Source organism: Trachurus japonicus, chromosome 23 (assembly GCF_045865225.1).
Source record: "Trachurus japonicus isolate A0001 chromosome 23, Traja_1.0".
Lineage (NCBI taxonomy): Eukaryota > Metazoa > Chordata > Actinopteri > Carangiformes > Carangidae > Trachurus > Trachurus japonicus.
In genome coordinates, this window is record NC_140929.1 from 9,886,492 (window position 1) to 9,910,475 (window position 23,984).

General features: G+C 41.3%; 2 protein-coding genes across 2 annotated transcripts; both read right to left on the bottom strand.

Annotated features, from left to right (window-relative positions):
* Positions 1–3,305: 3,305 nt before the first annotated feature.
* fam3c (FAM3 metabolism regulating signaling molecule C) lies at positions 3,306–10,862 on the bottom strand. Its single transcript, XM_085769270.1, has 10 exons — positions 10,771–10,862; positions 10,238–10,292; positions 9,546–9,650; positions 9,283–9,309; positions 8,907–9,030; positions 7,414–7,472; positions 7,064–7,114; positions 6,903–6,987; positions 6,630–6,756; positions 3,306–4,994 (listed from the first exon to the last, which is right to left on the bottom strand). Exons 2-10 carry the CDS (start codon positions 10,251–10,253, stop codon positions 4,905–4,907), a joined length of 684 nt encoding a protein of 227 aa, XP_085625396.1. The 5' UTR covers positions 10,254–10,292; positions 10,771–10,862; the 3' UTR covers positions 3,306–4,904.
* A 597-nt stretch (positions 10,863–11,459) lies between these two features.
* On the bottom strand, positions 11,460–22,203 carry LOC146962560 (sortilin). Its single transcript, XM_085769386.1, has 21 exons — positions 21,846–22,203; positions 21,444–21,506; positions 21,228–21,304; positions 21,033–21,129; positions 20,527–20,694; positions 20,276–20,349; positions 19,934–19,980; positions 18,968–19,104; positions 18,411–18,494; positions 17,808–17,868; positions 16,108–16,260; positions 15,747–15,844; positions 15,549–15,648; positions 14,923–15,091; positions 14,033–14,226; positions 12,949–13,141; positions 12,735–12,851; positions 12,499–12,643; positions 12,291–12,397; positions 11,938–12,055; positions 11,460–11,828 (listed from the first exon to the last, which is right to left on the bottom strand). Exons 1-21 carry the CDS (start codon positions 22,134–22,136, stop codon positions 11,814–11,816), a joined length of 2,508 nt encoding a protein of 835 aa, XP_085625512.1. The 5' UTR covers positions 22,137–22,203; the 3' UTR covers positions 11,460–11,813.
* Positions 22,204–23,984: the final 1,781 nt, after the last annotated feature.

Consider the following 23,984-nt stretch of genomic DNA (forward strand, 5'->3'; position numbering starts at 1 on the left):
AGCTGGAAGTAAACAACAGGGCTGGGCCGTGGTTGGTGTCCAGTATCAGATAAGAGGCAGTTGAGGGAGTGGTTTCAGACGACAGACAATACAGGGACATATAGATAACGGCAGCAGGACGATGATGGTCCTGGGAGGAGATAGGGAGAGGAGATCTCCTTTAAAGGACGAAAGTTTAAAACACACACAGGATTTATCTTCTTTCATTTAGACTGTGATAACAATTTTACAGATCATTGAACGTCCTGCTGTGCATGCGTAGGCCAGTAAAGTCTTATGAAGTCAGTTTTCAGGCATGTCAGGACGTGTGATGAAATCCTGAGGATCAGCAGAGTTACAGTGTACATAAAAAAAAAGAAAAGATACAAGAAGATACTCGTCAACTACTCATGTTTTGAAAATGTTGAGTAAAAAAAAAATTAATTAACAAGCTTTGGCTTGAGCTTGTGTTGATCCATGTTAACACATACTTGTGAATTAAAGAGCTGAAAACGACCTCAGTTTTACATCTCCTCTCTCAACTTCCTCTCCCTGGAGCCCTAGCAACAACAGGTTAGTCAGCCAATCAGAGGAGAGGCTCTGGACCTCTCCTCTGATTGGCTGACTTTTTCTGAGTGATTAAAGAAAAAAAAAAGTTTCAGATTTCAGGTAAACTTTGTATGAGTCAAATCCTGCAAAGTTAGAGACTTGGTCCAGGTAATGATGGCTGAGGAGTGATGTTTGTTTTGGTGTGACATCACAACGTTACAGAAGCCCCTGTCAGCTTGTATAAACACACGGTTTTGTTTTTTTATATGTGTGGTGTGTACATTTTGTCAGTAGATTGAACACGTTGATATAGGGATATGTACTTGGTTTATAATAAACTAAAAACAAAGATATAAACATCTCACTTTATACATCATGGGACCTTTAAGAAATAATAACAAAAGCTTTCACTATGGTGTTGTTGTTGTGGTGGGACAGCCCAAAAAAAAACTACACAATCAACACCGTTAATATCAGGTAGGCGTAAAGAATAGAGAAAAGTGTCTCCATCTAATTGCTGATTTGGCCTTTCGGTGAAGGAATCAGATGAAACTCACTTGGGAAAAATAGAGGGCTGAGACATTCTGACTTTTAGCCCTAGTCCTTGAATGCCACATCTTTTAATAAAGCTATGTATCTAACACATGTTGTCTGTTGCCCATTAATCATAAGAGTTGTTGGTTTGATCATCAGCTCCTCCTGCCAATAAATCAAAATGCTCTTGAGCAAGTTTTTTTTTTTTTTTAATGTAGCACAAAACATGTTATATACTGAGAAGTAAATGTTGATTGATATTGTAATATTACTTCTGGCCACCAGTGGTCGTTCTGGGTTGTTTTGAGTTGTGTGTGTGTTGGTTATTCTGGGTGCAGAACAAGAAAAGCCTTTTCTTTTTCTTTTTTTGTTTTGCTTCAGGGCAACATTAGTGTCCTGAAAAGTTCAGAGCTCAAATGTCCCAGAGGTCACAGAGGGATTTCAACTCAGCTGACTCACAAAGCCGGCCAGGGTGGGGGGTGGAGGGGGGGTGGGGTGCAGGATGAAGGTACAGCAGGAAGAGCTGGAGGCAGGTGTTGAGTGTAAATGTGGTCTGTGTGTGTCTGTGTGTGTGTGTGCTGATCCTGTGGTAGGACATGTCAGCAGTGGAGGGTACTGTTGGCTTTATGGTCATTCTGAGGACTATAGTTATCTGTGCTGTGTAATTAAGGCCTTAAATGTGTTTTAGTCACATAATTTGAGAGGAAATTGCGTTTTCATCATAAGGTTGATGAGTAGAGAAGTTGTTTTGAAGTTTGTTTTGAAGCGTGAGAGTCAGTTGGTGTGGAGGGGAGGGGGGGGGGGGGTGAAAGGGCAGAGGTCAAAGGTCACGCCACAGCAACTGGGAATGAGGAGTTGAGCTCCTCCTCAAAGTTTCTTTGAGAGGTGAGTACCTTTGTTTGGCAGACAGATTTATTCTGGGAAGCACGCAGAGGGAGAGGGAGAGAGAGGGGAAAAAAATGTCAAAACTCATCTTGTTGTATACAAAACAAGAAAAAAACTGAGGCACCTCTTCTGTTTGTGTGAGAGCACGTTATCCCCTCCGTGTTTATGCAGCTTTGCCCTCGGGCTCCCACGAGATGTCTCATCATTAGAGGTTTTTTCTGTGATGGGAAATATTCTATGTTCATACATAATGCATCGTGTAGCGTGCCTTATGTAAGACGACGAGCTGGAGACCGACGGTTCACTCCTACAGCTCGTCTTTTAGCACAGAGACGCGGGAGCTTCAGCCTCCACCAACGCCAACCAGCACACACACACACATAAACTATAAAACACACACACACACATCACACATCTAAGTGCACACAGTGAAACAATAAAGTATTGATATACAGTATAAGGCCGAACTCAAACTAACAGATACTATAGACACCGCAACAGCTGCCAAACAAATGCTCCCCCTTACATAAACACACATGGGGATATTCAGTGTCAGGGGGATGTGGTGTGTGTACATGTGTGTGTACGTGTGTGTTTGTGTGCGTGGCTCAGAGGAGATCAGAGGGAGAGCACTGCTGCTTTTTTTCATTTACAGGGAATAAGGAAGAGCTCTGTGTAGAGGGAAACTCTGAAGGCCACTTCTCTGGCACAGGGACAGACCCTGAGAGGAGTCATGTGCAATATACAATCCCCATGTGTGTGTGTGTGTTTACAAGTGACCAGAAACACACAAAACATAACATGAGACTTGTTGGAGTACTGTACTATACTGTGTCTGAGACTGAGGTGTCACAAAGTCAGTGTATTTCGAGGGGAATAGGAAAATATCTCATAATCCGATGCAAAGGTTGACATGCGAGGTTGAACTCATGTTGTTACATTATGTTACAGCAGAACAAACACAACGAAAGCGCACGTACAAACTCTCGACCATTGTCCTCGTGCCTGTATTATGTAATATACACTGACATCAGATGTTTATTCACATTAAACCAGGTTCTTCTTCAGAGCCGACCACACTCCTGCTGGAGGAAGTGGGCTATTCACAAATCTAATGTAGTGTATCGCTGACGCACAACAACAACAAACAGCACATGTACTGTTGATGTTACAGTAGGCAGGATGCACAGGCTGAGTTAAATAGGGCAATGGCGCCCCCTGCCTGTCACGTTAAACACACTGAATTGCCTCAGTGTGTTGTTTATTGACATGTTGTGATGCATTTAAAAGAGACACAGACACACACAGACACAAGTGAGATTTTCTGCTTTGGTAGTTTGAAACAAGAAGAGACAGAAGAATAGAGGCAGTTTTTATTTTAACGGACTCTCTCAGTCCATATGTGCTTTGTTCATCATGAACAAATTGTCGAAATATAAAACAAACAGAAATGTACAATCAATTTACAGGCAGATTCCAGTGTTAGATCCATAGAGGCAGTGATCAATGTCTGATTGGGTCTGTGTCAGTCAACAACAGCAGGCCGGAAAAGAAGAAAGATAGATGACGCAGATATAAAGAATAACAAGGCTGTCATTCTAGTTTGAGTTGTGTGGTTTAATGTGTAATGTGTGGTGTAGTATTTGGTTAAATTATAATTTCATTTGTGCTAACTTGTCCACAACCTGTAAATTAAGAGGTGCACACACACTGTGTATTCACTGCACTATAATTACATCATGTACAAAAAAAACACAGCTGGACAGATGTGTCGTATTAGGCTGTTTGCCAATTAGCAGCAGTTGAAAGAACCTGGAACAAAACTTTAAATATACAGAGAAATGCCTGTTAAAATGCAGGTGCTGCAGTCAAAGCACAACTGTAGAAACTGGAAACTGAAAAATGAGACGTACTTAACAAAACTGTAACAAGTTGTGAACGCAACAGTGTGTGTGTAAAAATAGTTTTCTTGCGACATGAACTTCAGTACATGGCGTTGAGGTGTGGACGCCGACAACCTGATAGAAACGGGCGTCTTAGAAGGAGGCTGTAAAATGGCACGGTAATGATTACCAGGTTAAGTTATATCGAATGCTGAAACATCTGGAACAGCTGGTAGCTGTTCACAATATGAGGTCTACTGCATATGAGCACATAAAAACCAAAAAAAGAAATTATCACTTGTAGGTGTGACAAAACACTTCCAACCCACACACACACATATTACCAACAATATCATTTATTTTAAGAAAATTATATTATTATTATTATCATTATCATTACAATGATCATTAAATGAGGATCTTTCAAATCCGAATCCTCCTCTAAATAAATATTTACAAATTTCACAGTGAATTTGGTGCATTTGGTTATAAGATCGGGAATAGACGTGTCTTTGAACCCTGTTAATATAAATCATCTCAGAATAAACACTGGAAGGAATGAAAGAGTCAGGGCATGATATAAAAAAAGGAAATCCAAACAGGATAATGAGATTAAGGCAAAGAACAGGCAGTGAGAATTAAACCTCACAGATAAATCTCAGCTATGACATCCGTTTCCATCAACAGCAGTGCAATATTGCAACACCCAAGCTAAATCTGTGGACCTTACAGATAGAAAGTTTGATTGTGTGTGAATAGTCAAAGTCCCTTCTAATCAGTGCACTCTACCTACCAGCTCCGGTTACGGTTAAGACCCGCTGAGCGTCTATGTAACGGTATCCAAGCCGAGGGAGAAGTGCAAGAAGGTCCGAGCTTCACTATCCCGCTCAGGGCTCGCTCACATTTCATGACGACTTCTGGTGAACGTGAATAAAATAAAAAGGTTTCAGTAGGAGAGGTGCGAATCGACCTCTCTCACCCCAAAGAAATGTAACGACTAAAAGAAGTCTTGACGTGGACAGGAATGTCTCGGAGGACGAGGTGGCCAGAGGCGACGAGGGAGCGGCGGTGGCTTCAGTCCTGCCTCTGGGGAACGCAGCCTTCCATCTCCAACACCTCAGGCCAGCCCTCGAACTTGTTGGTGTCTGCGCTGTTCTTTATGTGCTGAGGACCGAAAAACAAAACACATCACAGCTCACGATGTGTTTTATAAGAAGCCAGGAAGCAGTGTATTGTCTTTATAGTCTAATGCAGCGTTTTTCAAACTCCGTGCAGCTGTAAGGGACATAGTTTCTATGGACATACATGTATATTTAAATGGGAATTTCCGTTTTTTACAATCTGGACCTTATTTCTAGCATAAAATACGATAATTTACTCACCCAGATAACTTTGGTGTCATTACAAGTCGTTCGACGAAATTAGATCCAGCCGAGAGCCGCGTGTATCCATATAATGCGAGAACACAGGGCAGCGCAATGCAGCCTCTAAATAACACATTATCTACCGCAAAACTCGTTCATTTCACCAATATTTTGTTATGATACGCTGGTGCTATTCCCCTTTTGAGTCCAGGGTGACCTGTTATCAACATCCAGGGTCTGTAGGTTGAACTAATAAGATCTTTAAACACACAAAGATGTTGAAAATGTGTTTTTTTTCTTTTCTTTCTGATCTAGTGGATGTAACATCCTGTTTCACACGGACATCCATGAAGAATATACTGCACTGCCCAGAAACTGACAGGGTTGGGTTGTTTAGTTTTGGGTTAGTCAATGTGTGCACACACGTAAAGTAAGTAATCCCTTTTGAGTTCACACACTCACACAAGCAGGCCTATGGCATTGTTTTAGTTTATTCTTAAAGACCGGGTAAAGCAGTCAGACGTCGGACAGTCACTCTAAACACTGTAAAACTCATTGTCATGTGAAGGAACAACACAGTAGTGGTCTCCTTTGTGTCTGAACATGAATTATGTTCAGCAGGCTGGCTGTTTCACTTCCCCTGTAAACCAGACTCAAAAGTGAGCAGGAAAACCACAGATCCTAGGGGCTGAATGTATTTATACCTACAGTGGACTAGGGGTGTGTGGTGGTGATCTATTCTAATCTGGTGTTTACATGTGCCACTGTTTTCATTCAGAACGGACATTTTACAGCCGTGTGACATACGCAGCGAGTTCTCAACGGGCTGGTCGGAATTTTAATAAACCTGGGTCGTTTTTCTTTTCTTTTTTTTTCTTGCCGAGTTCAGGTCAAGAATTAATGCCAGTGAGTCGAGTCCGAGCTTTATCACCCGCTTAATTTTTAGGCCCATTGAGAACTCTAGCAATCAAAACATCACGTGACGTGAAAGATGGAGATCTATCGTCTGATTAGGACTGTAGTAGTCATTGTTTTGGCACTTTTAGTCAAGCATTTGCAAGTGAAGGAACGTCACTACGCATTAACGTCAAGACGGAGTGTGCGCAGAAAGAATTTATTTGATTGGGGTATTTGTATGGAGCATTTTCACTCGGTTTGGACATCTAAACCAATTCTTATTGGAATATTTGGCTAATGACTATCGCTATGATCCACAGATGAAAAGTAAAAAATCTGCTGTGTCACACGTGTAGTTATATGCTGAGCTCAGCTGGCAGTTTCCCCATCTGATGGGTAAACACTTGTGTTGTTGTGTTGAACACTGAGGCAGCAGAGAAAGACGAGAAAGACACTGCTCTGACCGTTGGGCTCACGTTGTGTAACTCTCTTGTCAAAGGGAGAACGGGCACAAATAGGATTTAGTGGGTTGTGTTACCTGCTCAAATGGACTCTTGGTTTTGATGCCTTTCCCTCCCACAAAGATCCAGTTGTCCCGGAAGCCCAAACTCGTGATAACTGAGCTGCCCAGTTCAGCAATTAGCTTCCTGGCTTCTTCGTTGAGCCTACGGAAAGAGGAAGACAATTATTTCACTGCCGCACCGACGCAACGGCACAATCAATACTAGAGATAACTAAAGCAATTAAAGTGAATCATGGGAATCTAAATAGTCACAGTAATGAAGGGGATGTGGTGGGGAAAGGTCCTTACTTTGTGGAGGGATCATCGAATGAGGCCATCATCACCACCGTCCCGTCTTCAATTTCCTTCAGGAATTTAATTAACGGAGCCACATCTGTGCATAATTACATAAGGTTAACACAACGTAAAGTATGTGTGCATTTCAAATGTAGGGTGTGGAACAGACTCACCTCCTGCCCACATGTCGAAAAAGTCTGTTTTGACGACGTCCCCTGTTCTGCCTGTGGAGGAAAAGGACAAAATAAATGTTTATTATATCAAGTACACAACCTCATTACTGACCCGTACCACAATAAAATAAATAATATACTTGGAAACAGTTCAAGCCTTTGTTTCTGAGGAGAACTGATCTGATTAACAGGAAATAGTACAAAAAGTAAATCTTACAGAGGAAACATGCTCTGTTGGGGAAACAGTTCCATGTGTTTTAGCACTTCAGGTACTTGGCAGCAGTATGACATGACATCTACAGTAGAAACTCAGCTATTTGACTTCAAGGGTGTGGAACTGATAACGTTACCATTGATGAGGGCGATGTTGATTCCTCTCCCCACGTTGTTTTTCACGCCGCTCATTATTCTACAACAAGAATTATCAGCGCATTAGGAGGGGAGTCCACCGGGAATATTTTCATATTGCAGGAAATGACACTCCCTAATAACATTCTGCTGCCTTGAGGGGCAAAACTTCACTGCAAGTTTCTTTACACCATAAACACAATGTGTCTGGCAGTTCTTAAACTCTGTAGTGTAGCTGTATACACATTTTCTGTTTAACTTTAACTTGTTTTAGGTGTTGACAAATCCATCAGTCACATATTAAACACTGTTTAAAGGGGAATTTCAGTTTTTTACAATCTGGATAGCATAAAATACAATCATTTACTCACCCAGATAACTTTGGTGTCATTAAGAGTCCTTCCGACGAAATCAGATCCAGCCGAGAGCCGCGTATATCCATATAATGCGCGTCTACGGGCCAGCGGAATGCAGCCTCTAAATAACACATTATCTGCTGCGAAACTCGTTCATTTCAGCAATATTTTGTTACGATAGGCTAGTGCTATTCCCCTCTGAGTCCGGGGTTACCTGTTATCAACATCCAGGGTCTGTACTGTAGGTTGACCTACTAACCTCTGACCTGGATGATATCATCTCCGAGCGAAATGAACGAGTCTGGCAGCAGATAATGTGTTATTTAGAGGCTGCATTGCGCTGCCCCGTATACTCGCATTATACGGATATACGCGGCTCTCGGCTCGATCTAATTTCGTCGGAAGGACTCGTAATGACACCAAAGTTATCGGGGTGAGTAAATGATCGCATTTTATGCTAGAAATAAGGTTCAGATTGTAAAAAAAACGGAAATCCCCCTTTAAATATATGTCTATCGAAACTATGTCCCTTACAGCTGCACGAAGTTACATCATTGTGTTATATTGGCTAGGTGCAACTGCAAACTGAATTGCCCATTGGGATCAATAAAGTTTTCTCTCTCTCTCTCTCTCTCTCTCTCTCTAAATAATAATAAAAGTGATAAGACTGAAGCTCTGGGACCTTTGCATATACAGTATAGTTTGACCACATATTAAACATTAAACCAGGAAGTCTCTTTTATAAATGAGCTGCTTGTTTGACAAGTGAACACCTCTGACTACACATATGGTCACTATCTATTCAAATGATCTATTTTGGGATTTTTCTCTGTTAGTGGTGGCTGTGTTGTTGCAGTCCTGATATTCAGTTTATACTTATTTAAAGCAGAGAAAACAATGAAAATCATGCCTTATAAATTACTTTTTTTTAAATTCTCTGCCAATTTGAAAGGATAGCTGACTGCTGCTCAGGTGTGAAGTAAAGCTCTAAGAAAATAGTTAAGAGTGTTGTGCAATTTATCTAAAGTGCCTTTCAAGGACGAAGGAGCAGTCAAATGTCAGTAGATAGCACAAACATGTTTGCATAACAAAGTTTGTCTAGTACCACATGGTAATAAACAGTGCGACACTTCACTTACAATTTGTCCTCCAGGCACATTCTGGGTCCAACCACGCTGGCCGCTCCACTCGCCAGCTTGAAGGCAAAGTGTCCGATAGGGCACTCCTTAGACAGGCCACACTTGTGCTTGACTGGCTTTGTTGCTGGAAATAGAAAACTCCCATTTACACATGAACTGACAAGGCAGAATATCAGATAACAGGTAACTAAGCCACATAAGCCTCTTCACAATACAGTGCTGACACAGAACAGAAGGCCACGGTATTACTTAAACTAAATGCCAAGTACTGAGCTTAGCTGTGTTTTTGTGTGTGACCCAGGCTCAATATTAACATTCATGTGTTTGTTATTTCAGAAAACAAAGCAAAAAAAAAAAAAAAATGGAGCATACTTACGGGCTTCATTCATTGGCATAGATCTTGCTGGAAAGCAAAAATGACATCAGTTTAACAAGATGTTCACTGATGACATATTTCAGTCATTCAACACAACTCTCTTATATAATTGATATGTAATATGAGGACACAAGTCACAACAAGGAAATACATTGAACCATTGATGCAAAAATGTCACAGTTGAAATGTTCACATATGGCCCCCTGCCACTTCCTCTTATCTAAAGCCGAGATGAGTTTCGAAATGTTGGAAACACAACTTACAGATCATGCTGCTCAGCTTGAAATCCGTGTTTATCTCCAGCATTTGGAAAGCCAGAAAGACAGCCAGGAGGAAGACAAAGATGAGCGCTGCTAACTTCAAAATACCTGGAGGAAGAGTGAAGACATGCAGTGAGTTTCATCTAACAAACACATCTTCCATGGGCTATTGTGTAGTAGTTTTGTAGTCAAGACCACCAAGACAAGGCCAAGACCATGACCAAACCAATGCAAGACCATTGCTGTACTCAGTACCAGAACAGAATGATTATTATGAGTTACTTATAATAATCATTTGGCTTGATATTTACATTATTCCTCAGCTAAAAACAATAGATCTGTATTATATACCATGTTTAATTGAAACAAAGCTTGGATTGAACAGAATATCAGCCCAGGACCTGCTGGTGCAACCAAGCTTTTCTGATGGTTACACGAGCATTATATACTTGTGTAGAACATTTTTTCTTGAAGTTATCCATTTACATTACTTAAACCAAAGCAAGCAAGTGACAGAGAGAGACATCTGCGGTTAAAAAAAAAAGGATGTCACTGCAGCTGCGGTCTTTTCTTGACTGATCTTGAGAAAGATCCCGAGTCCAGCAGGTCCATGTGTAGACAGAGACCAGACCAAGACCTTGAAAAACACTGTTGTGTTACAAATTAAACAGTGTAAAAAAAAAAAAAGCACTTACCGCCAGCCCGGACCATCTTGACGAGCCTCCAGCCTCCGCTTCCACAGCACACGACCTGTAGAGATTGAAATAACCGGGTTTATTTACGCGTCCTCCAGTCAGCGACGCTAACTTTAGCTGACGTGTGTGTGTGTGTTGTTGCTAACAACAGCAAAGTTAGTTAGTGTGCATAGATGTATATATCTATGGTTAGTCTGGTGTTAAACTGGGCAGTTCAACACTTTAATTTAACGGTTTGTCAAGAGGCGGTGAGCTGTTAGGGTAAAGCTGTCTAACGGATAAAGGCAGGAAACTGTTAAAACACTCATAGCTCGGAGGCTACATTTCTTTGAAAAGCTACGTTTTGGCCACAGTGTGCTGCAGCTAATATGTCTATGGCTGCAGCTGTGTAACTTCCTCGTCCGTCTGTGTCTGGCTCGCCAACTGACACCGAAGAAGCTCAGTTGTAGTCACATTACGAGCAAAACGTTGAAATATTTCCTATTATATTTTCCTAGATCAATACTGAAGTAGTTTTTTTTTTTTTTTTTTACCTGTTCTTATTGCCACGGTAACAACGACGGGTCCCGCGGTGTCTCAGGATGTCATCGCCTGATATGAGTGAATGGTGTAATATGACAGCTAAAGAGAGCGGGAGTCACAGCGAGAGGTTTCACTCCGTCCGAGAAATTAGAGACGAACGAGCGGGCGGAGCCGTAAAGGAGCAGAAGCCGACTTCAGAAATGATTTACTTATTATATAAACTATTTTTTGGGTACATTTATCTTTTCAGGCGAATATTTTATATTTACTTCTATTTACATTTGTTATATCACAAAAACCTGGACATAATCCAACATCAGAGACGATTTGTGCCCTCTGGGTCTGATTTATTTCTTGCAGAAATAAAAACATGTACGATTTTGTTCATATTTATGCACAATAAATTATGAATATTTAGATCTAGTTTAATCAAGTATTTTATGAGAAAGGTCTTTACAGTTTCACCACCTACTCCATCACCTGCACCCGGAAGAGCTAGTTCCTGAGTGATCCATCTTTTCAATAAACTATCTTTGATTCCGTCACAACTTCCTGCTCTTTCTTCCTCTGTGCTCACTCTGAAGAAGACGGGACAGTTTCCGGTAGCCCCAGCGCCATCTAATGGACAGATGCTTTTTGGTAAAAGTTTATTGTGCATTTACCGTAAATATATTTTACATGTGATGTAATTCACTCAAAAAAAGATGCAATAATTTATTTTTCACAAATGCAAATTTTAGGGAATGCCATATTTGTTTTCACATTTAACAGAAGTAAAAAGGTGGTGCAAACAGAGAAAAATAACAACAATACAAATACTGTACAAATTGAAGAGCAACACAAGTAAAGTAAAGCAATAAAATGAAGAAAGATCAATAAATTAAAGACATTTAACATTTCATGCTTGTCATTCAAATCCTCACACTTTGGCACAAAGGTCGCTCCCATCCAAACATGAGGGATTAAGTCCAATAAAAATGCAGTTGGCAGTCTTTTTCAGCACAGCTGGTTTCAATCCATAATATCTGTTACGTCCACTGGAACATGTCATGTGTCATTCAAGAAGATCCTGTCGAAATAAGAGCACAAAAGTATTAATAGCTTGAAAAATCTCACACTCTAATAGTGATTTTGAGCTCAAAGTGTTATTAAAACAAAAAAAAATGTAAAAGTTGTACATCATCTGAGTCTGGTTGGCAGGCAGTGCCGTTGCTGCTGGTGGCGCTTTCGAGATCAGCCGTCATACAGTTATCATCATCCTGTATCCGCAGGTTGGAGAAGCGATACGCGGGTAACCTGTAGAGGGCGACAGGACACAGCAGAGGTCGAGTCTGGTATTATTGGCTGGGTGAGCAAAGATGTGCACACAGAGCAGTGTGTTTGTGTGTGTGTTTATAACAATACATTTTATTTATAACACACTTTTACGAGTGCTCAGAGACGCTCACATAAAAATAACCACAATTAAAATTCAGAAACAATGTAGAAGGTTCAAAAAGAGATATGAAATGAGATAGGATGAAAGACATACATGTTTCTATAAACCACTCTCTTGACCGCCAGGAAAGCGGAGATGACGGCCACCAGCACGATGAGTCCTGCTCCTGCACACACCAGGATCAACACCAGCCTCTCTCGCTGGGAAATACACACAAAAAACAGCTGTTACACTACAAACACTAACTTCAAAAAATATACAAACTGAAAACACCAACAACAGCAGCAGCAGCTCGACTCACTGGTGTATCGAAGTGTGTGTCTGGAGACGATGACCTGGCAGGCGGGCCGGGGCTGGGTTTAACCCCACAGGGCCTGATGACGGTCTGCTCGGCCAGCTGAGGGGTGAACCCACCTTCACACTTATCACTCGGGACCTTACGATACCTACAAACGTGATCACAAGTGTGTAAGTGTGAGTGTGTGGGATGTGTGTGTGTATATAAAAAAAAAGAAAGCCAGGAGCATCATTCATTACCCTGCGGTCAGTAGCTCGTCCTCCTGTCCGTTCAAACAGACCTCCAGAGTTTTATTGGGAGCGTTGGGTTGTCTCACGCACTCTGAAGTGTTGACATGACGATGGTAACCATAGTCACTATAGTAAAGGATGAGAGAGAGAGAGAGTGTTTACTGATGCTGGGAACTAAGATAAATACATGCAAGCAGATGATCCTCAGTGAATTTACACTCACCATACGTAATCGTCCCTGGTGCACAAGCACGCGCTCTGCTTCTTGCTCACCACGAAGCTTTTCCCGTTCCTGCACACAGACTGTTTCTTCAGCCTCCTGTACGTCTCCTTGACGCCCAGGATGCAGCCGTTTCTGTCCGAGTCTCCGTCCTCTGTAGCATGAGCCAACCACTCCTCATAGTCCTGCTCGTTACCTGAGTAAAACAATCAGGATACAACTGTAAAGGGCAATTCTTTCAATTAAAGCTATACAAAAGATGTTATATTGCATTATATTGACATACAGCATAATACACCGAAATGTAACATTGTGTATAATGTTTCTCTTTGTTATTTAGGGATAATTTTTTGTGCCTAATTTCATCCCTGCACAGTAAGTGACACCAGATTCAGTTTCTATCTAATATTAAAAATTAGTCAAAAAGTCTACAAGTGAAAAAAACAACTATTGTTATGGAAATATCACAGTTCCTAACATACTGGTTTCAAATCTGCAAGTGTTTCTCTATATCATCTTTTAAAAATTGAAGGAAAACCATATTCCTATTTTAATTATCAAGAGTTTAAAAGTTGTGATTGTGTCTCTGCCTCCATTTTAGACCTTGCTACTTTTATCACTTATCCATGCTTTAACGGGTTTGTGGCATGTGTGTGGTACTTCTTTAACTTAACTTTAACTCAAATACACACACACAAAAAAACAACAACTAGCACAGTATAAGTACAATTTCAGCATGAAACTGTTTGTCCATGCAGGAAGAAGCTGACTGAGAAAGTCTTAGGATTAGAGAGAAATTAAGAACTGCACAAGCAGGAGAGTAAACACTGATGCATTTGTTTAGTCTTGTTTGGAGAGAGGCGTTTGGTTTGAGAAATGCGAGAGAAAAGAGAAAAAAAAGAGGAACATAAAGTGCCCAAATCAAATGACTTCTTGAGAACTTTAAGGTTGGGAAAGTCCCAGGTTGTGCGTTGTTTTGTTTCTGTAATGAGAACCTGCTGTGATCCTTCATGCACCTACCACCAGGTGGTTACGTGCACGTACACATGCAGGCTGATGGAGTTATAGCGACGCCGACTTGACTCACACTCTCTGGTAATGAGGCTCTTGAAATCGATGGTGACGGCCACCCACATGGGCTGGCGGTCTTCCTCCGGCCGGAAGCCCCACACGCTGACGTTCATGGCCTTGGTGCCGGGCTCGGACGCCAGGCCGGCGAAGAAAAAGGGCTGGTCGGTGAAGTTATACGACTTCCAGCACTGGCCTTCGTCTGTGGAGAACCTGGTGATGAGAAACTCAGTGTTAACTGCAACTCACTCTGATTGGTTTGAGTTTTTTTATTTTATTTAACCTTTAAACCATTTATCCAGGAAGGATCCATTGAGATTTGACAATCTCTTTGACAATCTCTTTTCCAAGGATGTCCTAATAATAATACATTTTATTTATAATGCACTTTACATTTAAGCAATCTCAAAGTGCCACAGTACAAGCTTAATTTAAAAAGGGACACAAGTCAAGAAAAGTTAAGAAAAGACAATGAAAAGTGTACTAAAATTTACCAGAAAGCTTTCCTTAATAAATAGGCTTCTGGTCAGGAAGCATTACAAAACAATCAAAACAAGCGAGAAAATGCATAGCAAGAGCAAGGTAGCAAAGAGATAATGATAATTTATACAATAAAAGAGACACCAAAAGTGCAATACAATTTGAGAGCTAAGAGTCACAGGTGCAACTGGTGACTAATAGTTCAGAGAGAGATTGTTTAAAGCCAGAAAGAGGGATGAGAGTTCCCATCCTCATCTTGACTTGCAGGTCATTCCAAGACCAAGGCCCAAAGTAGGAGAGGGTCCTCATCCCTAACTCTGTCCTCATTAAGGGAACCTTAAATCGCAACCAGCTATTAGCTGTAAGATCATGTGTAATTTGAACAACAGTAAACTTTGTGCACATCAGCTACAAATATCTACTCCGTACTTGATGGTCTTGACTTGGCGCTGAGCCTCCACGGCCACGATGAGACCGCCAGAGTCCAGGATGCTGTAGTGGTGGGGTCCCCTCAGCGTCCCCCTCCAGGTGTAACCCCCGTCTGAGGAGACAAACACGTCTGGGTGCTGCGAGGACGACAGGGAGTCGCCCACGGTGCCTGAGGAACAGAGGACACCACCACAACACTTCATTTAATCATCACACGTTAGATCACTGAGAGGTTGAAAAGCTGGGAAAGGGAGTTTTTGACTATGACTTCATTTGTTATAATTAGTCATACAGCTTCTTTGTATATGTGTTTATATGTATATGCCTATATATTAGAGAGATAAAGATTAGTGATAATATATTAGAATAAATCCAGCTAAATAAACTTATAAATTAAGTTATTGTATAGATTATAATGACAAGGAAGCTGGGTGGGAGTAAATAAGTTTTACTTCTTCCCACTCCTTTTCAGATATGAAAAATCAAATTATTTTCATTTTCAATTATTTTTATGTTTTCATGTGTTGTCTTTGTAAAGTATTTATTTGTTTTGTCTGTCCATTACTGTATTATTTCTTATTTCTTTTAACATGAACTGAAACTAACTAAGTAACAGTTTAAGTTACCATGAGCGATGACCAGACCAATAGCAGTGGGCTCAGACAGAGCCACCATGGGAACTATTCGGTTGTTGAGGCTGTGTTCTCCATGGATGTGGAGGTTGCACTGATGAAAAACACATTAAAAAGCAGTTTAGCGAATAACAACAACTGATTTCAATTATATAAAATACACAAAAACAAAGAGGGCTTTGTGTAGCCTACATTTTTAATTTGCTCTCTGCAGTCCACATTCTCAGGTTTGTTGAGTTGTCGCCACATCCCTCCTCTGTTGAAGGAGATAACGGATCTGACGCGGCCATCTGCAACAACACACAGAGAGAAGGTCAATGAATGACTGGATCAACAGGAAACACTGCCTTAAACCAATTCAATTGAGTTATGTAAGTTTTACTGATGGTATTATAAGTGAAAGACATGACGGCTAAGTATAAAAAATAAGATCCATGTTATTATAAACTGGAATTATCTTTTAAGATTTGGACAAATAAAGAGAAATAAAGGGGAGCCATCCAAAAAGAAAAAGCTTTGTGTGTTTGTGTGGATGAGGAGTTGGATGTCCTACCCTCGTCCAGTCTGTTAGTGAGGTACACTCCTCTCAGCGAGGTGATGTTGGTGAAGTCGCTCTTCCTCTGCCCGTCGAACAGGTGGCGCTCTAGCGACTTGGAGAACAAAATCCCGCGGTCGTCCGACGTGTACATGGTCCCGAAGAAGGTGTCTGGAGTCAGAACAGAGAGGGAAATCCTTAGTATTCTTAGCTTCTCAGCAAAATATGACAAATATCTCAGGTTTGGGTGTGAAGTGGATGAGCTCGCTGGTTGTGATTTATCTTCAGCCTGTAAAAATCATCCTCCGTGACTCTGTGATCTTATTATAGCTGCTTTATTAACTCTTAGCCTCAGTTTAATGGTGAAGTCTGTTTCCTATTTGTGGTCATGCTTTTTTTATGTTTTTCCAAAATTACGAACACATTTCCATGAAACCACATCACTTGCTCTTGCAAGTGTGGCATGGTTCCTCTGTTCTTGGCTAGTTGGTGCAACAAAAACCGACAGTGAATAATTTTCCATTGAGCTTTACCTCTTCTTTAAAAGTTTAAGCAACATTTGTGACCTAAATGAACCGAACCACTGGCACAAGATGCAAGAGGATGATGTGTCTGATTGAAAGTAGTGATAATTTAAAGTGAAACTATTCTAAACTAACCAGTCTATGCACGTTGTCGTATCATCAATCAAATTTTAACTGTGTGAACCTCAAACATGTGATAACTGAAGAGATAACTGAAGAGGTGAAGGACAAGCTCAACTGAGGAAGGTGATTGACGTGGATTACTTTTTGTGTGTGTGTGTTGGCGCTTGTGTTTTTCCCTGATCCTAAGATATGTTTGTCAGCTTTTGCAGTGTAACCTAAATCTCCCTCCCTCCAGCCAACAAAAGATAAAGCCCCTCTACCCCCATATCTCTTCTATTTATCTCAGCAGCAACAAAAGTCCTCATCACTTCACCCCCCTGCTGCACAAACTGGAGCGTTTTACAGAGGCAAAAATAAATAAATAACACAACATATCAACAGAAGAAAACAAATGGAGGGGAATGTGAGAAGAGGAGCTGAATGAGAGAGAGAGTGGAGGAGGGAGAGAGAGAGGAACAAAGAGCGAGCAGCTGGACCTGAATGCACAAACACACTCAGTATGATGGAATGATTTGTCAGCAACACAGAGAACTTGTGAAACCAGTCTGGTCTTTACCGTTGAGCTTTTCCATTACAACAAAAGAGGCTGAGAGAAGCCGTAACTTCTGTCAAACAGTGTTTAGTGAATGTGTGTCAAGTGTTGTTTTTTAAAGGTAGACGTGTGCGACAAAGTTACCTCCTGGGTTGCATGTAATTGTATTTATGTATGCTCTGAATGTGTATGAAGCATGAGGGCTGCCAGGGGTGGGGGCTGCCTTTAAGTTATATGATGAGTGTTTTATTTTTTATCAATGTTATATTTTATTTTTATTTTTTCGTTTTTTTGTTTTTCTCTTCATCTGTTTCTCCTTTTTACTTTCTTAAACAGACTATTAATTTGTTTATGCCATATCAGTAACATTTGAAATGTCTGTAAAGTTATGTTAAAAGCACTCCCCTCCCCCTTCCCCTTCAGGCTGCACTTGAAAATAAGAATTTTGTTATTAATTTGCTTGCCTAGGTAAATAAAGGTTAAATAAAAATACAAAATAAATAAAACAAATAAAAAATTTGAATGACAAAAAAAGTTACCTCCTGGGTTGTCTACGTGCATGAAGAGCATATCCTCATCTCCATCCAGGATGGAGTAGAACTGCAAACACACACAGAAATCATGATGAGGGAGACATGTGGGTGAGAAAATCTAGACTTCAGATAAAAAACATTAAAAACAAAAAACAAAAAAAAAACTTTGTGATGACTAATTTTGTCTGTGCTATAAACCTTGTCTAATCATCGTGAGAGAGCGTGTGTGTTTGTGCTGTCAACAAGATGTACTGGGTGTGTGTGTGTGTGTGTGTGTGTGTGTGTGGGGGTGGATGTTTCACCAGAGCAGATGTGTGATCAGTTGGTTGTGAAAAAAGGAAATGTTGCCACTGATGTTTCTCTTTAAGGTGAAAACAACCGCTGTTAACACCCATCCACTAAACTCATGTGAATATAACACACGACAAAGGGAATATTCACATTAACATTTGTGTATTTCCTGTAGCAGTGCTGGAGAACATTAAAAAAATGTTGGTACAAATATAAACAAATAAAACAGTCTAAACAGGTTAAATTGTGAATTAAGTGAAAACTATGAAGGTTATTAAAGCGTCTGTGAGTGAGTGAGTTTGAATATTTCCTCCTCACCTGCTCAGTGGAAGCTGAGGGCAGCAGAGCTCGACTGAACGTGTCTCCCTGGTCCGATGAGAAGTACATGACGCGAGGGGATCTCTGTGGGAAACATAACACAAAGTGCTGTTTTAATACTCACTGATATATTAAAAAAACACAAAATCTTTCTGTGAATATTTGTCTTATTTCTTGTCAAAATGTCTCATTTCTAGTCAAAACTAAACTCTTTTCACTTAAAATAAGAATCATCACCTAAAATGAACTCGTTTTGAGATAATTTTCATTTATTTCAAACAAATTTTCACTTGAAATAAGTAGAAAAATCTGCCAGTGAAAGCAGGTTTTTTGTGCTTGTAATAAGGAAGAAAAAAACTTTCTACTTATTTCAAGTGAAAATATGCTTGAAAGAAGTAAAAAGTGTCTAAAAACAAGCTACTTTTTATGTGATGAGACTTACTTTAAGTATAATGAGATTTGTTTTGACTAGAAATTACATTTTGACTAGAAATAAGATAAATATTCTTGGTAAGATTTTGAGTTTTTGCAGTGTGACTTCCTGTGTGTCTTCTCACCAAGTCTTCCATCACAGAGAAGAAGAGAAAGGCTCCGATGTAGCCAAAGCTGTAGATGTCCTCGTGGATTATGGTGAAGGTTTTACCGAGATCCTTCGTCCTCTTCAGCACCAGGTCTCCTCTCTCGTCTGCTACAACTACGGCAACAAGAAACAAGGCTTGATGACACACATTTGAGAATCTGAACCTGTCCATAAGACCATATTTAAATTGGGAAACACTCAGTGGAGAAACTGCTGCATCATTTGAAGGAAATCTGTAATTTTGGGTCTGTGTAAATATTTGTGACTGGATATGACCACTTAATGTAGAGCTTTTTTTTTTTTTTTTAATAAAACAAAGCTTTTACATTGTTGTTTTGGAGAAAAGATAACGACTGAATGAAGTGAGAGCCTCCAAATGAGGACAATCAAGTCCCAAAACAAGACTGTGAGAGTGTCTGTCCCATGTGAGCTCAGGCTGCACCGGCAGATAGCTGCAAATTCTCAGGAGTGAAAACACGATACGCAGGACAGGGACGCAGATAAAGAGCTACTCCTTTACCTCAGCCATGGGACAGGTTATCATCGACAATGGGTTTCAATGAGGTCACATGAGAGCACATGAACAATGGTATAAATTTGTCCCATAAGGCAGGTTTCAATTTTCCATCTATGATGTTGATGTGCACACAAAACATCAACTCCCATTGACTCTCTGCATATTATCTTCTCCTTAATCATATATATCTTTTGCACTTTTTCTATCACACAGAAACTTTATTGCTGTGCTGTAATTGCAGTTATTATTGTCTTCTATCTTTTTATTGCCTTGCCACAAAAAGAAATTCCTCAAATGGGGCAATGAAGAGCTATGGAAGAGCTATATAGCAGCCAGATAACAGTGTTTATATCAGATTTGACTTTAATGCCAGATTGACCTGTTAAACACATAGCACAAGAACACTTGTCCACCTGTGCGTCCTACCTGTGTCTACTCGGCTGTAGCTGAAGAACAGATTAACACCGGCCCCCCTGACGGAAAGAAGAAGAAGAAGTTCAAAATGTTTCACAAAAACGTTTCACAAACACCCAACAAGTTGCAAAAATGTCCATTTAGTCCATTTCCAAACAGTTTGTAAAGGCTGTAACACATAATCCTCATCATGTATCATATATCAGGTCCTTTCATATTACATTTCTGCATCGTGTTGTATTTATTAATCCTGCGATATTAGCTTTCATCGAATATTTGGTTCATCCAGCATGTTTTTTTTTTCTAGACATGATGGGATTGGGGTGTGTGGTTTAGTTTCCTGTTTATTCTCACCATGAGAAAGAATGCACTCCATCATGAACTTTTGTCCACGTGGCACCAAAGTCCAGAGAGAGCCACAGACCGCCCTGCATGTCAGGAGGGAACAGAGGAGTGTTTACCTTTACTTTAAGGTGTGTGTTTGATGTGTGTGCATGTGCGTGGGCATAGTTTTGACCCAGAATACTACACAGAGCGAGTGAAACCACCGTGAGAGCTTGAGAAAAAATGGCAAGAAAGAAAGAAAGAAAGAGAGAAAGACTCACATCAATGCTGACGGCCACCAGGTAGTCGGGGTTGAGGAAGTGGTAGGTGATGGGCTGAGCCAAGTGGAAGGGTAGTTGGATGAACCTGAAGGTTGCACCGGCGTCTGTGGAGGTGAAGATGATCCCTCCTGGGTTGTCCACCACCGGGGTGTCCGCCGTCAAAATCACCTGTCAATCAAAGCAGATAGAAATAGATGGGGAGGTTTTTTTTATACCAGTACTCTTTCTTGGCTTTGACAGTAAAATTTGTACAACAAAGTTGAGGTGTTTGAGGTTATGTTTCATGCTATTGTTTTCCGGCACCGTGCTTATATGCCAGTGGGTTTCTGTGGGTGTGATTCTGAACGTGTCAGTGAATGCACCGTGTTCAGGATGTGAGCAAAAGCGGTTTGTAGATGAAGTTGTGACACAAATTGAGCAGACCACAACATATGAGAAGCCTTCTTTGTCCGAAATGAAACTCTCACAACAACACACACACACACACACAACTGAGCCAAACTCACAGAGCTCCCTGGTCCAACACTGACTCCAAACTCCTCCCTCATGAAGGTGTTGTTGATCCGGTGGGAAATGTCATGGAACGACTTCCCATAATCCGTACTAACGAGAGAGGGAATAAAGCCAAGCTGTAACTACATGAGCTGAGAGAGAGAGAGAGCAGGGTGGATGTTACTGTTCTGCTGCTGACTCCAACTCACCTTCTGTAGAGTCGTGAGGAGCCTCCTTCCAGGAAAGAGTCGAGGGGGGCGCTGATGGTAGACAGCACCAGGACCACCTGAGATCAACGTGGTGGTTAGGACTTTAAATGGACACATTTCAGACCAATAATAACAAACCAAGAATGAAAAACAAATACATTTTGCCTAAAATTGTGAAAGTCAGATTTGAACAAGTGTTTTATGATGGATACTCACTCCTGTGCCATCGCCCACCCATGTGAGAATTACATGGGAGCCATCATCACCATTAAACCCTGTCTAGGTGAAGGAAAGAGGACATGATAAAGAAAAAAAAACATGGCAAAATGGTTTTAGAATAGTTTTGCTGAATTGATTATTTAGTTTAATAATAATGGTTCTTTCTGTTAGTTTCATTTCTTTCTTTCTTTTTGATGATCAGGAGCCATCATCACCATTAAACCCTTTCTAGGTGCAGGAAAGAGGAGGAAAAATCAGACATGATAAAAAATAAAAAAAACATGGCAAAATGGTTTTAGAATATTTTTGCTGAATTGATTATTTAGTTTCACAATGATGGTTCTTTCTGTTCGTTTCCGTTCTTTTCTTTTTTTGATGATCAAAAAAATCCCACCTTACCTCATATGTGTTTTTATCCAGAATCCCGTGCTCATCCGGGGTGAGGGGGAACCGGCAGGCGGTGAAGGGGAGACCGTGAGAAACCTTGGATGTCCCAGAGGAGCCGCTGGCTTCTCTCCTGGCCCGTGTGCGCACTTGGCCCTGGCTCTGGCTCTGGCTCTGGCTCTGGCTCTCATCCTGCTGAGTCCGGTGGAAAGTCACCGTCCTCCCCCCGCGGCCGCCACTGCCTTCAGCTGAGCCCGGGAGAAGACAGACCCACACCCCGCCGAGGACCACCAGTCTCCAGATCATATCAGATGGGGGAAAGGTTGATGATGAGGACCCCACTGAGAGTGTGAGTGACCGAGCTGCCTGCCGATTTCTGACTCTCTTAATAATCTTGCGCTCTCAAAGCAAGTGTGTGTGTGTGTGTGTGTGTGTGTGTGTGTGTGTGTGTGTGTGTAGGGGGGGTGGGAAGTGCTTGCACGGGTCATTAGCATAAAAAGTGCTGTGTGAGGTGGTGCGTCCTCCGCCAGCTGCAGGTGTTTCTGCCCGCATCCAGGTGACCTGAGTCGCTGCAGGGAGGAGGAGGAGGGTTTGCATTTCAACTGCATTTGCACATTGTGCCCACTGCAGCGACCGGGAAATTTTAAAGAAAAACATATCTATAATTGAAATAGGTAAATGTGTGATGCGTTCAAACTTATTGGAAAGTTGAAAGTGTTTGGGAGTGGGCGTGACTGCAGCGTTGTTGGTGGTTTTTCTTCCTGTGCAGTGGGGACAGATGGACGCAAGGGGACGTCATGGCTTCACCTGCGAGGCCTCCCTCCTCCCGAGGGAGCGTCGATCCAAAGTGCCTGAGGATGGCTGCTGCTAGGCACTCTAGTTGCTGCTCCCTGACGCACCCATTCAGCCTCCACAGTGTGGAGCCTTGAGACAAGGCAAGTTTATTTGTATCGCCCTTTTGTTTTGTTGGTTTAGTTTGTCTTTGTCTAAGTGTTACACAGCATCATAACAACATCATCTGCCCTTAGACCCTCACTCTGACTGAGGAAAAACTCCCCAAAAGACAAAAAAACCCCCCCCAAAAAACGGGACAGAGGATGCAGGGCCAGGCCTACAGTAGGATTTTGGTGACAAGATTTTGTTTGTGGACCCCAAAACACTCCAAGCACAAACACCAAATCACACACAGACATGTTTAGTATACAATGGATTGTGTAGTATTTATAAATGTATTATGCTGTCTACCACACCGGGGACCAGATATATTCATAGTGTACTCCTCTTGGCCTATCGCTTTTATTCTTTTATGCACACTGGAAAGCTGAGTGGGAGACAAAGGTGGACACCTTCTTGCTTCCACTGACAAAAACATAAACATGCACCTGTGTGTACGTGTACTATGTATGAATGTGGGTGAGTTTGTATGGTTTTTGGCGGACTGCTGAACAGAATTGCCCTCTGGGATTAATAAAGTTGATCAAATCAAATCAAATTAATTAATTTAATTGAACCTTTCCAATCATGTGTCCCCCCAGCAGTTTTGGCTCCTAAACAACCACAGAGTGTTTACGCCCTGAGGGGAGGAAACACAGAAAAGAAAACAATTTATAATATGGATTATGGGATAGTTCAGTCAAATGGAGCTGATGAAGGCAGCTTCTGGTGGGCAGGCTGGGTCATAGATAGGGAGAGCAGGCCCAGCTTAATGGGAATACTGGTGGACAGGCTCATTCATAAGCAGGGAGCAGAGGAAAGGAGGTGATGCAGGCGGTTGGCGGTTGGTGCAGAGGGGATGAAGCTCTGGAGTCAGAGAAATCTGTGGGAAACAAAGAGGGTGTGAAGCAGCAGCTGTTAATTTGACATCAGTGCCAAACCCATCCAAGAAATGTGACCAGACACTTTATAGCAGACAAATGAGGTGTGCAACGGATGACGCCAAGCTTCTTAGCTGCGGGGCTGTTGCACTTAATTTCATTGTTTGGGTTTTTTTTTTTTTCTAAACTGAGACCCAAACAGCGATAAAAGTGTTTACATTGGTCGTATTGAGTCTATATGTTGTGCAAAGGTGGGAAATCCACACAGACCATAAAAATAGGTCAAACTAGTCTGTATAATAAATGGCAGTGACCTTGTGGGAACAAGGTTAGGTATTAA